At 35.8% G+C, this 14059-nt stretch overlaps 1 protein-coding gene across 3 annotated transcripts in view; it reads left to right on the plus strand.

Moving 5' to 3' along the window:
• Positions 1–14059, plus strand: part of TBKBP1 (TBK1 binding protein 1) — a 79931-nt gene that overhangs the window by 25066 nt on the left and 40806 nt on the right. For all 3 annotated transcript variants that reach the window (XM_007425984.3, XM_088143468.1, XM_025165281.2), the window contains exons 6-7: positions 1051–1247; positions 12228–12289. In XM_007425984.3, the coding sequence (XP_007426046.1) occupies positions 1051–1247; positions 12228–12289 (259 nt within the window). The remainder of the gene's footprint in view (positions 1–1050; positions 1248–12227; positions 12290–14059) is intronic.

The raw sequence follows: 14059 nt of genomic DNA on the forward strand, positions 1-14059 counted from the left end.
TCATGGATCTTTTTAATTTCCCACAATTTTCCTCTTTTAGCATTATTCTGGTTAATCTGGAAATTAACTGGATGGTTAGATGTACCATCCTTGTGATATTTTGAAGGCTGCCAGCAACAGCCAGATGGGCCCACCAATGGACAAAAGCCTCCAGCAGAGAAAATGCAAGCACTTTGCTGGGCCCATCTCAATCTTGGAGCCAGTACTGTCCAGACCTCTCCAAACTTTATATACAGTGTTTGCTGCAACAGATCATGTCTCCACATCAATAATACTTAATTCAATCTCTGCTTTTTTTTTCTAATTTCATCATTATGAATGAGTAAAATCAATAACAGAAGTCAGTAAACTGAGTGGTCTGTCATTAATTCTGGCTTCAAGTTTAGAGATTAACCACAAGTCTGCTTGCATATTTCAAAGACTGGCCAGGAGATAACCTTCTGCTAGTTTGCAGAGGCCACCAAATTTTTTTGTCACATACAGTATGGTCTGTTTTTATGGAAGCCTCCACATCAATAATACTTAATTCAATCTCTGCTTTTTTTTTCTAATTTCCTCATCATGAATGAGTAAAATCAGTACAGGTAGCCCCCAGTTTAAGAATGAGTTCCGTTCCCAAAGCCTGTCCTTAAGTCGAATTTGTATGTAAGCCAGAACATACATTGTACATTACTATATAAGTAGTATTTTGTGTAATGAACTCAAACCATTGTGTATTTAACTCGAATCATTGTTTGTTTAACTTGAACTTTGCTACAATAGGTTCTGTTCTTAACTATGGGTCATCCAGAAACCAGGGGTTCTTAGCCCGGGGACTGCTGTATTATTGCCACAAATTATTTGTCCTTTAAAAAAAGTACAAGGAGTCAAGCTTCTTTACAAATCCGGTTGTGAGGAACTCTCAACAAAATGGTGCTTCATCATTTTGAGAAACTATTAGCCCTGCAAGTCCTCCATGACTCCATATCTGTCCTCCATCCTGCCTTCTTTGATGATCACATTCTCTCTCTTTTCCCACCTTTTTTTACTCCTTCACCTCCTGGTCCCTAGTACTGGATCGCTCGGTGAATTGGCAGAGCCCGCGGGGCCTGGAACAGGCAGAAGGCTTGGAGGTCCAAAGGCTGGAAGTGGAACTTGAGAAGTCAAGACAAGAAGTCCAGAACTCTCAGCACCGGGAAGAGCAACTGAAGGCTGAATGTGAGAGGCTGCAGGCAGAGGTGAAGCAGCTGCAGGAAACCCGGGCTCAGGTATTTTTAACACAATTTCCCAATACTGTTAGTTAATGACAGGGAGAGTCTTGTCTGAAACATTTAATCACTTTTATAAAAAAAAATCAAGGCAGTTTGAAATGTTATTTGTAATAAAATCTCCACAGTTGAGGCCTCAAAACCTGAAAGTGGGGGAAATTATGAAGTGGCAAAGAATTTGGAAAGAATTTCCTGTCTACAATGATGTTAGTTTTTAGCAGTATAGCATCTTGGGGGATGTCCAGGGTGCAGTCTGTTTGGTACTGAAGGATATTTAAAATACCCTTGGAAAATTCTGGGGGTTGTATTTTTCTGGGGTTTCTGTGACTTCTGAGTATGAAAATATCTGAGCCCTGGTACCATAACTCCCACCTTCAGAAATTAATGAAATAGGAGGTGGTCTTAGCTGATAATTGCAGCTAGAAATGTTATATACAAAGACATTTGCTGTATGAAACAATACCATTGAACTATTCTCATCTCCCTGATTAAAAAATAAAAATGCAACTCAGATAGGAGTTTTCTACTATCTACTATAATTCCAGAGGCTTCAGTGAGGAATATCCACCTCAGTCCTTCTGTCTTCAAGCCAGTGAAACTGGACCACGTTGTACAACAAGCAAAACCTCTTGTCCTAATCTGTGGGCATGTCTGACATCAGTGTTTCTCAACCTTGGCAACTCTAAGATGTGTGGACTTCAACTCGAGAATTCCCCAGCCAGCCTGTCCTACATTGTCAGATCAGGGTTTCATCAACTATATACTGCAAAACATCTGTGTTCCCTCAGCACCTTAAAACTTTCAGTGGCACTTCCAAAGGCAATGAAGTTCTTGCCATTTTTCTCTGCAGCCTGTCTTTCTGAGAATTGCAGTGCTCATTACATCCAAAGGCAAATATTGAAAAGGCTGAATGTTGTGTGACTCTTTCTTTAACAACTCTCACTCCAGATGAATATGCCATCATATGGGAGTCGATACATCTAATCAAACTAGTATATTTCATATTATTAAAAATATATTATTAAAATATTTTTATTTCAATATGCCTCTTATTCCACACACTTTAAAAAAGAAAGAAAGAAAAGAAACAGACATAAGCATTGCCCTTTAAAACGTATGTACACTTTGGTGGTCTGTGGCCTTGAAAAGTTTACAAAAACTTTGATCTAATGACTTAAACCAGTAGTCCTATGCAAGTCTTCTTTTGAACATGTGTGGTTTCAGAGTGTATATTGGGGAGGGGCTTGACTATGAATATTGGCCTTGCAAATAGCTCCATCTTTGCTACGTTCACTGGCAACACATAAATAGGAGTAAAATTTTCTGTGCAACTGAAAAACCCAAACCGTTCCTGTATGAAAATAGACAGTTATACTGAACGCAATTTGAAGTAGATTTTTCTCCTCCTACACCTTTATTGGGGGGGGGGGGCAGGGAGAAAGCTGTTGTTATTGTTATTAGATTTTTATCTCACCTTTTATATATTTGGGTCAACTCAAGGCAGCAAACTTACCTAATCCTCTTGGCTCCTATTTTTCCCATAACAGCAACCCTGGGGCTAAGAGAAAGTAACTCACCCAAAGTCACTCAGCTGGCTTTCATGCCCATCAAGCAGGTTTTATAGGACAAAAAGTAGGGTTTGTACAAAAACTTGGTTATCAGAAATAGAAGATGATTATACTCTATAAATATGGATTCTCATGCCAATTTTTTTTAACTTTCTGAGCAAAAGCAATCCACACTGTAACTGCCATCAACTTTCATTGAGCCATAGTATTTCATGTATTTATAATTCTCTCCAAGCCATGCTCAGGCATGCTTAGGTTCCTGGTGCAAAGATAAAGCTTTGACTTGAGATCCATGAGTAAAACTTGTCAGATGTTTTTTAACAATTAATATGAATATTTTCAGTGTTAGAATGCCTATTTAAAACTAATCCAGCAAAACAATTCTGTTTCATACTTCTACTTACAGATAGTCCTTGCTTGACGACATTCATTTAAGGACGGTTCAAAGTTATGACAGCCTCAGAAAAAGTTATTTATGACCTGTACTCGCACTTATAACTGTTACAAACTGTCACATCCCCTGGTCACGCAATTGTGATGTGTGACCTTTTTTTCTGACGGCCGTTAAGCGAATCACCATGGTCATTAAGCAAATCATGTGGTTGTTAAGCAAATTCCAGCAAAAAAGTCCATTGAGGAAGCTGGATTTGCTTAACAACTATATATTTGTTTAACGACCATGGTGATTTGCTTAACGACCATCATAACAATGGTCATAAAATTGGATCCAGTCACATGGTGACTTGCTTAACAACCATCCTGCTTAATGACCAATTTTACAGTCTTTTTTGTGGTCGTTAAACAAGGACTATAGATAATTTGCTAAGAATTTAATATGTTTGGCTCCTTGTTGCAGATATCTTTGTGTAAATCAGAAATTGCACAGGAATTATTACACATTTTGACTGTCAATTAAATCTGAGTCCAATTTTCTTTTTTTTATATATATATAACTTTTATTAAAGGTTTTAAAAACAAATAAAAACTACAACAAACTAAATTAGAACAGAAAAGTTAATAAATAAATAACAGAAAAAGCTAAAAGTACAATAGAAAAAGAAAATAGAAAAAAAGAGCAAAATATAAAGAAAAATATAAAGGCATAAAGAAGTGGCTTCCGATATTCTTCACAGCAGTAATAAGTAAAATGATACTTTAAGCACTCTGTCTCTAAAGTTACATCATCTCTTCTTTCTATAATCTATCCTATCTAATCATCAAAACCATAAATCACAGGTTTATTTTTTAAATTTTTACTCAAAAAGTAGATAAGGGGTTGCCAATCACCAATAAATGTAGAAATTGTCTTTTCTCTTATCAAAGAAATCAGTTTATCCATCTCAGCAAGAGCTGTCAATTTCACCAACCATTCCTACATAGTGGGAAGTGCCAAATCTTTCCATCTTTCTGCATATAATAATCTCACTGCAGTAATCATATCCATGACTCTTTTCTAACTGTGTATCTAAATCTAAAAGGAAAAGTTCTGGCTTCAATTGGATATTAATCTTTAAAATCCTCTGCATCAATATATGTATTTGAATCCAAAATGTTTTAGCTTTTTTACATGTCCACCAAGCATGACAGAATGTCCCTTCATGTTGTTCACATTTCTAACATATATTTGGAGTGTCTTCATACATTCTAGATAATTTCTCTGGCATCATGTACCAACAATATATCATTTTATAAAAATTCTCTTTAAGTTCATAACATAATATAAATTTCAACCCTTTTAACCACATATTTTCTCAATGATCCATCTGTATGTTATAATCAAAATTCTTAGCCCACTTTATCATACATTCTTTAACCTGTTCTTCCTGTTTCAAATTTCAACATAAATGTATACATTTTAGCAATTACATGTTCATTATCAGTGCACAATTATACTTCAAATTCTGTCTTACTTTGCTCCATTCCATAAGTGTTTTTGTTCATTTTAAATCTTTCAGGTAACTGTAAATGGGAAAACCATTGACAACTATATCCTTCTGCTATTAGTTGTTCTCTTGATTTAATCTTAAATTTCCTTTGATGGTTTTCCAATAGTTCCCAGTTATGTCAACCATTTGTCTTTGTCTGCTTCTATGAAATGCTTCTTGAGCTCAGATCCATAAAGGTGTTTTTGAGCACGACCTGGGTTTATATCTATCCCATAATCTCAATATGGCATATCTAATAAAATGATTTTTAAAATCCACATTAATTTTAACTTTATCGCATCATTAGTATCCATGCCATCCAAACCTCAGGTTGTGACCTTCTAACTGTAAAGTCTCTGATTTCTCAGCAATATCCATTCTTTCACCTAGTCCAAACAACAAGCTGCAAAATACAACTTCAAATCTGGTAAACCCAATCCTCCTCTTTTCTTTGTATCTTGGAACACTTTATATTTAACTTGTGTTTTTTTCCCCTTGCCATACAAATTTAGATATATCTTTTTGCCATTGTTTGAATGGTACATCAGTTGTCAAAACAGGATTGTCTGAAACAAAAACATAATTCTAGGCAAAACATTCATTTTTATCACAGAGATTCTTCTCAACAATGACAATTTTAATTTCTCCCGTCTTAATTTGTCCTTCTTAATTTCATTCCATGTCTTAACATAATTATTTTGAAATAACATACAGTTCATATTTGTCATAGTAATAACCAAGTATTTTACTTTTTTCTCAAACTTAAAACCAGTTTTTTCCATCTGTTCTATTTGATCTTCTAATTTCATATTTTTGTTAACATCTTCATCTTATTAATCTTAAAACCTGCTAACATACCAAAGTCCTTTAATTTTCCCATTAATGTTTCTACTCCCTCTAGTGGATCTTGCAAAACTAACACCAAATCATCTGCAAATGCCCTTAATTTATAAGTTTCTTTTTAATCTTAACTCCCATGATTCTTTCATCTTGTCTTATGTCTCTGTTCAGTACCTCAAGAACTAAAATGAACAAAAGTAGAGACAGCGGACATCCTTGTGGATCCTTTTTGGATCTCACAAGGTTTTGTTAATTCTACATTAACAACTATTTGTGCTTTCTGTGAAGTATAAATCGATCTTACCCATTTAATAAAATTATCTCCAAGGTTCATATGTTCCAAAACTCTAAACAAAAAAATCCAATTCAAGTTGTCAAAGGCCTTCTCTGCATTTAAGAATATCAATGCAGCTAGTTTTTCATTATGTTGCTCCAAGTACTTTTAGAATATCCAAAATATTTCTAATATTATCTTGTAATTGTCTTTTAGGTAAAAACCCACATTGATCTTCATAAATAAAGTCCTGTAAAATTATCTTCAACCTTTCAGCCAAAATCATAGTAAACAATTTATAGTCATTATTCTTGTGCCTCTTTGGGTATTAATGCTACATTAGCCTCTTTCCAGCTATCAGGAATCTTTCCATTCTATAGAATAATATTCATTGTTTGTTGTAAAGGTTGCAAAAGCTCATCTTCAAAATATTTATGGTAGGAGGCCAGCAGCCCATCTGGGCCATGTGTCTTTTCTGTTTTAATCTTTTTAATAGCTTCACACAATTCCATTATTGTTTTAGGTTGGTTCAAAATTTGTCTCTGATTCTCTGTAATTTTCGGTAAATTCTGTTTATGTAAATATTCATCCACTTTTTCCGAGGAAATTTCTTGACCTTTATATAAACTAGTATAATAGTGATGAAACATTTTTCACCTATTTACATTATCGGTTATTACAGTTTTTCCTTCTTGTAACTTTAATATCAGTTTCTTTTCTTTTTCTTTTTGCAATTTATATGCCAACCATTTTCCCAGTTTATTTGTAAACTCAACATTTCTATGTTTTGCATAGTTCATCTTTTTTCCATCTCTCTCACTGTTAACATAGATAGTTGCCTCTTAATTTGATGAGTAATAGTTGTCATCCCTGCGGATTTTGTTAATTCTTCTTCCTTTTTTTTAATCTCATCCAAAAATCATTTGTATTTTCTCTTGCCTTTTCTTTTTAAGTTCACCGTTACATTTTCTGTTACATATATCCTCTTACAAAAGCTTTACTTGCATCCCAAACCATCCTTACTTCTGTGCCTTTATTAAGTTTATTCTCAAAAAATTCTCTTAACTTCTTTTTGCAGTCCTCCACAACTGTTTCCTTTGGTAACAACATCTCATTCAATCTCCACCTAAAAGATCCATTTTTTTTCCTTTTAAAAGTTAAAGTCACTGGATTGTGATTTGAAAAAGTCTCTGGTAATGTCTCTACTTTATAAACATTGATAGCCAAAGTCTTAGAAATCCAAATCATATCTATTTTTGAAAAAGATTTATGTCAGAAAAATAATAATAGTAATATACTTTATTGATTAGTCAATTGACCATATCAAAGTCAGAAAAATAAGTAGATTCTTTTGAGTCACCATTTTTATATCTCCATGCATCAACAAGCTCTAAATTATCCATTAAATGAAAAAAAATCTTTGGTAGTTTACCTTGTAAAAATATTTTTAATATTTTTCTCAGAAGTTCTGTCTTTTTGCAGGGAAACTACTCCATTCCAATCTCCCAGGAGACACCAATTTTCATACGAGAGATCCTATAATTTATCCATAAGGCCTTTATAAAATACTGTTTTATCTTCATTTGGGGCATAAATTCCTAGTGCCAAAGTCTTAGCCCCCTGTAGATTAACTTCCACCCAACATATCTGTCATGATCATCGGTCAGTATAAGTTTTGGATATAATTGAGGATTTATATACAAAATAGCTCCATCTTTTTTCATTCCTACTGAAATAAATTCTTCACCCAGATTTTTGTGACTCAAATATTTTATATCTTTTTTTCCTAATATGTGTTTCTTGTAAGCAAATCATATTTTGTTTTAACTTTTTCAAATGATGATTTTTTTTCTTTTGAGGAGCGTTTGCTCCATTTATATTCCATGTTATGCATTTATAATCCATAGTTAGGCCAAGATTTTAGAAAAGTCAATACCTGTAGTGCCCAACATGGAATCCTCTTCAGTGTCTTGTTGTGTCTGCTGTGGCGTTTGTTTGACATCTGTCATTTTCACGTCCATTTGTATTTCTTCTTTAATTCTTCCAATTCTTCTTTAAATTTTTCAGAAAATTCTCTTGTTTTCTGCACAGAGTTCAGTCTGAATCTCTGCTGTTTATAAGTAAAAATCACCCCTTCCAACTTGTTCCATCTAAATGGAATTTTCTTCTTCTTTAAGTTTGCCGGTCAAAAAAAAAAAATTATCTTATGTAGTATTCTAATTACATCTGTATTATCAGTCTTCAACCTAATATTAAAATGCTGCTGCAAAACTTGATCTCTGGTCTTCTTCCTGACAAAGTGCACAAGGACATTTCTTGGAACATTTCTTAATTTTGCAAAACATGTATTAATCCTATAAACCTTAACAATCTCTGTTTTAGTGTTATCTTCCAATCCAAGAAATTAGACAAGATTTAACAGTCTTTTGTCTAATATCTTTTCCATGTCCTTCTGGAATCGCTCTAAATCTTAAACAAAATTCTTTTTTTTCTCAATTCCAGTAATGCCAAATTGTCCAAAGTTCTCTCCATCTCTCTATTTATAATTTATGTCTTACTTTCCAAAATTTCCGCCTTGTCAGTAATTTGTTTTAAATCTCCAGCTAATTGCCCTACAGATTCTTCAATCATCTTAATAACTTCTTTCATATCTTTTCTTATTCCTGCAAACCCTTCTTCCATTTCCTTTTTAAAAACATTCAAACTATTGGCAACCATTGCAGTCATTTTTTCACTAAATTCATCAAACATTTTCTGTAATAAATCTGGGGAAACGCCTTTATCTGTAAGTTGCTCTAGTGAACCTCCCTTCTTCTAATTTAGCAGTTTTTCTTGTGGTTGCCATTATGGGAAAATGAAAGTATGTCAATTACTAGGGTGAAAGTAAAAGGCAGGTTTCTCTCCCTCTCTCTTTTGCTTTCTCTATCTGTAACACTTTAGTCCCAGTTAGCTCTCTATAGACAGTCACACAATTTAGCTCATATTACTCTTACCTTCTTGTTTTGTAAAGTCCACCAGTTATCTATTGTCATTAATAATTAACAATCGGCATTCCCACAAAGGTCTGGTCTGTTTGTCTAATTAATTCTGCTATTTTCAAAAGCACTTCCGTCAGAAAAAGAAATTTATTTATTCCTCTATTTTCTAAAATTACAGTCCCCTTTATCCATTTAAAACTTTCTTGAATCCCAATCTTGTTAAGCTTTTTGCTTTTAAATTAAAATCTTTACTCCCAGAAAGGTGGCAACTCACTGAGAGTCTTTGCTCCTCCCTGCTATTCGGAATATCTCTCTTAGACTGTAAAGTAATAAAATCCAAAGGTGTTTAAGAAAGTGAGGCTTTTGCCGGTCATATGTCCATAAAGGCTACACTGTGGTTAAGGGCACGTTGTAAATCCCTTGGCTCCCAAGCATTCTTTCTAAAAAATGTAGCAAAGCTCACAGATTCAGATTAAGAAATACTACCTTCCTGTACTATATTTGTAATCTTATTTGACAGCTTTAATTTTTCTAGTCTTCTGATTAGAGTGAATGTTGTACAATTAAAGCAGAAAGAAGGAGAGAAGACAAACTTTAACCTTTCCCAGCAATGTCAGCAGGGAGGGCAAGAGGGGTTAGACTAACAGCAGCATCACAACACAAACCCCACCACTCTTCTACTTGCCCCCAAAAGAATGCAACTTGTGATGCAACGTTGCTTTTGTCATTCTGAGGAAAGCTGTATGTTCCTGTGGATGTTGCTGGCCTTTTCTCCTATTGCTAAATTTACAACCACCAGTTGCCCTCTGGGGGAGATGGGCATATAAATTCAATTAATTAATACTTCAATCCTGGCCATGCTGGCTGGGGAATTATAGTAGAGACAATCCAGAGGACTACAGGCAATAGCAGAGCATTTATTTTAGTCAAATAAATTAATTCCTATTTTCAGGTTGTGGCACTCAGTTATTGAGTTACTGGTTAAAACATCTGAAAATCATTCCTATTTATTGCATTTGTTGAATGAAAGTTTCCCTTTTCTAATATATACGTAGGTCTTTCTTATTTTATAGTAAGCTCAATGGGTTTTAATTCTTGTTACTATAAATAGTTATCTAACTTCATAATAATTATATGCTGTATTACACATTGAGCCAGTTTGGTGTAGTGGTTAAAGGCACCAGGCTAGAAACTGAGAGTCTGCCTTAGACATGGACCTAAGTGGGTGACTTTTGGCCAGTCAGCCTCTCAGCTCTCAGAAAAAGGCAGTGGCAAACCACTTCCAAAAATGTTACCAAGAAAGCTGCATGGACTTATCCAGGCAATCGCCGGGAGACAAGATTGATTCAAAAGCTATAATATTATATGTACAATACAGTGGGGCAAAAAAGTATTTAGTCAGCCAATTGTGCAAGTTCTCCCACTTAAAAAGATGAGAGAGGCCTGTAATTTTCATCATAGGTATACCTCAACTATGAGAGACAAAATGGGGAAAAAAATCCAGAAAATCACATTGTCTGATTTTTAAAGAATTTATTTGCAAATCATGGTGGAAAATAAGTATTTGGTCACCTACAAACAAGCAAGATGTCTGGCTCTCACAGACCTGTAACTACTTCTTTAAGAGGCTCCTCTGTCCTCCACTTGTTACCTGTAGTAATGGCACCTGTTTGACCTTGTTATCAGTCACACCTGTCTACAACCTCAAACAGTCACACTCCAAACTCCACTATGGCCAAGACCAAAGAGCTGTTGAAGGACACCAGAAACAAAATTGTAGACCTGCACCAGGCTGGGAAGACTGAATCTGCAATAGGCAAGCAGCTTGGTGTGAAGAAATCAACTCTGGGAGCAATAATTAGAAAATGGAAGACATACAAGACCACTGATAATCTCCCTTGATCTGGGGCTCCATGCAAGATCTCACCCCATGGGGTCAAAATGATTACAAGAACGGTGAGCAAAAATCCCACAACCACACGGGGGGACCTAGTGAATGACTGGCAGAGAGCTGGGACCAAAGTAACAAAGGCTACCATCAGTAACACACTACGCCGCCAGGGACTCAAATCCTGCAGTGCCAGATGTGTCCCCCTGCTTAAGCCAGTACATGTCCGGGCCTGTCTGAAGTTTGCTAGAGAGCATTTGGATGATCCAGAAGAGGACTGGGAGAATGTCATATGGTCAGATGAAACCAAAGTAGAACATTTTGGTCTAAACTCAACTCGTTGTGTTTGGAGGAGAGAGAATGCTGAGTTGCATCCGAAGAACACCATACCTACTGTGAAGCATGGGGGTGGAAACATCATGCTTTGGGGCTGTTTTTCTGCAAAGGGACCAGGACGACTGATCCGTGTAAAGGAAAGAATGAATGGAGCCATGTATCGTGAGATTTTGAATGAACACCTCCTTCCATCAGCAAGGGCATTGAAGATGAAACGTGGCTGGGTCTTTCAGCATGACAATGATCCCAAACACACTGCCCGTGCAACGAAGGAGTGGCTTCGTAAGAAGCATTTCAAGGTCCTGGAGTGGCCTAGCCAGTCTCCAGATCTCAACCCCATGGAAAACTTTTGGAGGGAGTTGAAAGTCCGGGTTGCCCAGCGACAGCCCCAAAACATCACTGCTCTAGAGGAGAACTGCATGGAGGAATGGGCCAAAATACCAGCAACAGTGTGTGAAAACCTTGTGAAGACTTACAGAAAACGTTTGACCTCTGTCATTGCCAACAAAGGATATATAACAAAGTATTGAGATGAACTTTTGATATTGACCAAATACTTATTTTCCACCATGATTTGCAAATAAATTCTTTAAAAATCAGACAATGTGATTTTCTGGATTTTTTCCCCCATTTTGTCTCTCATGGTTGAGGTATACCTATGATGAAAATTACAGGCCTCTCTCATCTTTTTAAGAGGGAGAACTTGCACAATTGGTGGCTGACTAAATACTTTTTTGCCCCACTGTATATAATATCGGTACTTTTTCAATGGAGGCTTTCAAATGATAAAAATCCCTCCCTAAGAAGCATAATCAGCCTTTTCCTCTGATGGCTTTTAGGTAGCTCCTGAAAATTTATTTATCCTTCTGAACTTCATTTCTTTCCTTTTAACTCTTAGTTCTTATATTAGTTTTATCTCTCTAGACATTTTTTTTGTTCTTTTTTAAGATAATGATTTATAATTGTACATGATGATTTCAGATTTGAATTTTTGTGAACTTTTGTGGAAGCCTTATGGACAAAGATCAAATTAAAACAGTTTAAATAAGACCTCATTTGTTCCAGTTACAGAATGGAGCTTCCCTCTAGCTGTGTTTCCCTGCTTGTTGTACTGGGGATTGTGGAACTGTTGGGTTGTACATGTAACAGGGTTTGCTTTAATTTTTCTTAGGACCTCGCAGCTAGTCAGTCGGAGAGGGACATGGCATGGGTGAAGAAGGTTGGAGATGACCAGTAAGTGCCACTCTTATTAGTAGATAATCATGTTTACTGGGATAGAGTTGCCAGAATATGCAAGCGCTGAACTGTCAACTTGTGAAATGAGGTGTGTTGACATTTGTTTGGAGAAGACAATCATGTCCACTGTGACAAAATTCAGTTTATCTTAGGTTAATAGTGGCTGGTGCTCCTCACTGACGGGAGGTAGAAGTGCCAGAGAGTTTCCAAGAAAAAGTTAGTTATGTGAGTACAGGTGATAGCACATAATTATTCAGGGTATTTGTATTTACATTCTGCCTTTCTGCCTGACAGTATCTCTCTAGGGTTGTTCATAATAAGAAACAATTAATGTCATGGAGGTCGATGAAGGCTTCAAGTATAATGGCAGGTCTGTAAAATGTCCGTTCCTCAAATGCTGCTCTTCAAAGCATGTACTAGTTAGTAATCAAAGCCAAGCAACTGTTTTGATCCTGAGGGTAGAAGAGGAAGTATGTCATCCCAAAAGCTGGATAGTCCATGACTCCTGTCGTGGGATAATTGAGATACTTCAGTTCAGCAAAAACAAAAGAATTTTTGTGGTATTTTAAAGAACAAAAGTTTTATTACAGTGGAAGGCCAGAGATTCTTATCATACTACATGGGATAACCAGCTCATTTATGCAAAAACAGTTTTAACAGTTGTAACAGTTTTGTAAAGGCCACAATCTATAAGTAATTAAATCTCTGTTTTTTATCCATTTCATTTCCTTTTGTTAGCTAGACCATCAGAGATCCATACATCTGTTTATAGGATTTATGCCATCATTGACCAGTAGCTGTAAGAGTCAATTTTTAGACAGCCACAAGTGAACAGCCTGATGCCATTACCAAAACCATGATAATAATTTCTGCCCCAAAGAGATTGACTTCTAGCTAATTATATGGGTGGAAGAAAGAGCCATAAGAATTTGAAACCTTGATTTCTCTATAAATAGGTCTTTGAACAATTGATGAGATTCTTTCATAATGGCTTCTTTAGCTTTTCTGCAACAAACCAACTTATTTGAACTTTCGTGTCCTTGGAAATCTATTCTTGAGGAGTCTCGCTAGCTGAGAGCAATCTGACAGCAGTGCTCTGTTGCACTGTATACTAGATCAATTTTACAATCCCTATACAGAACAGTAATGGACACAAATCTGACTTTAAAATAGCTGTATCCTAAAACCAGCAAGGGAAGCTTCCCCAGTATTGTCTGATGTTGACTTTAAGGTAATGAATCTTGAGCTAAGGAATTCAAAGGCCAATTGCATAACAAAAGAACAGATTTGAAATTTTAGGCATTTTAAGATTTAAGTAGATTTAATGGATACCAAGTCTCTTATCATGCTCCATATGCTATTAATCAACACATCAACAAGAATATCAGTGTCATAATCAGGAACTGTTTTGTGAATTAACACAAGACAGTAATTACTTCTGGTCTGCATCTCCTTCCTCTCATTTTTCTCTGACTTCTTTTAAAATTCCTCTTCCTGTTTATTCTATTCCTTTGATTGATTGATTGATTGATTGATTGATTGATTGATTGATTTGATTGATATAGCCATCCATCTCACACGAGTGACTCTGGGTGGCTTGCAAGATTAAAACAAACCAACCCACCAAATATAATTCTCTGCTGCCCAAGAATAAACTGTTAATCCCACTCACCATCAATAGTAGCAGAGCTCACCTAACCCCTGAGCTGAATGCCTAGGAAATGGCCAAGGCCTCAGTGCCTTGTGAAAGGCTAACATGCTTGCGAT

This window comes from Python bivittatus, unplaced genomic scaffold (genome assembly GCF_059951505.1).
Source record: "Python bivittatus isolate LINGU-HERP-01145 unplaced genomic scaffold, Pbiv_v1 ctg000410_np1212, whole genome shotgun sequence".
Taxonomy (NCBI): domain Eukaryota; kingdom Metazoa; phylum Chordata; class Lepidosauria; order Squamata; family Pythonidae; genus Python; species Python bivittatus.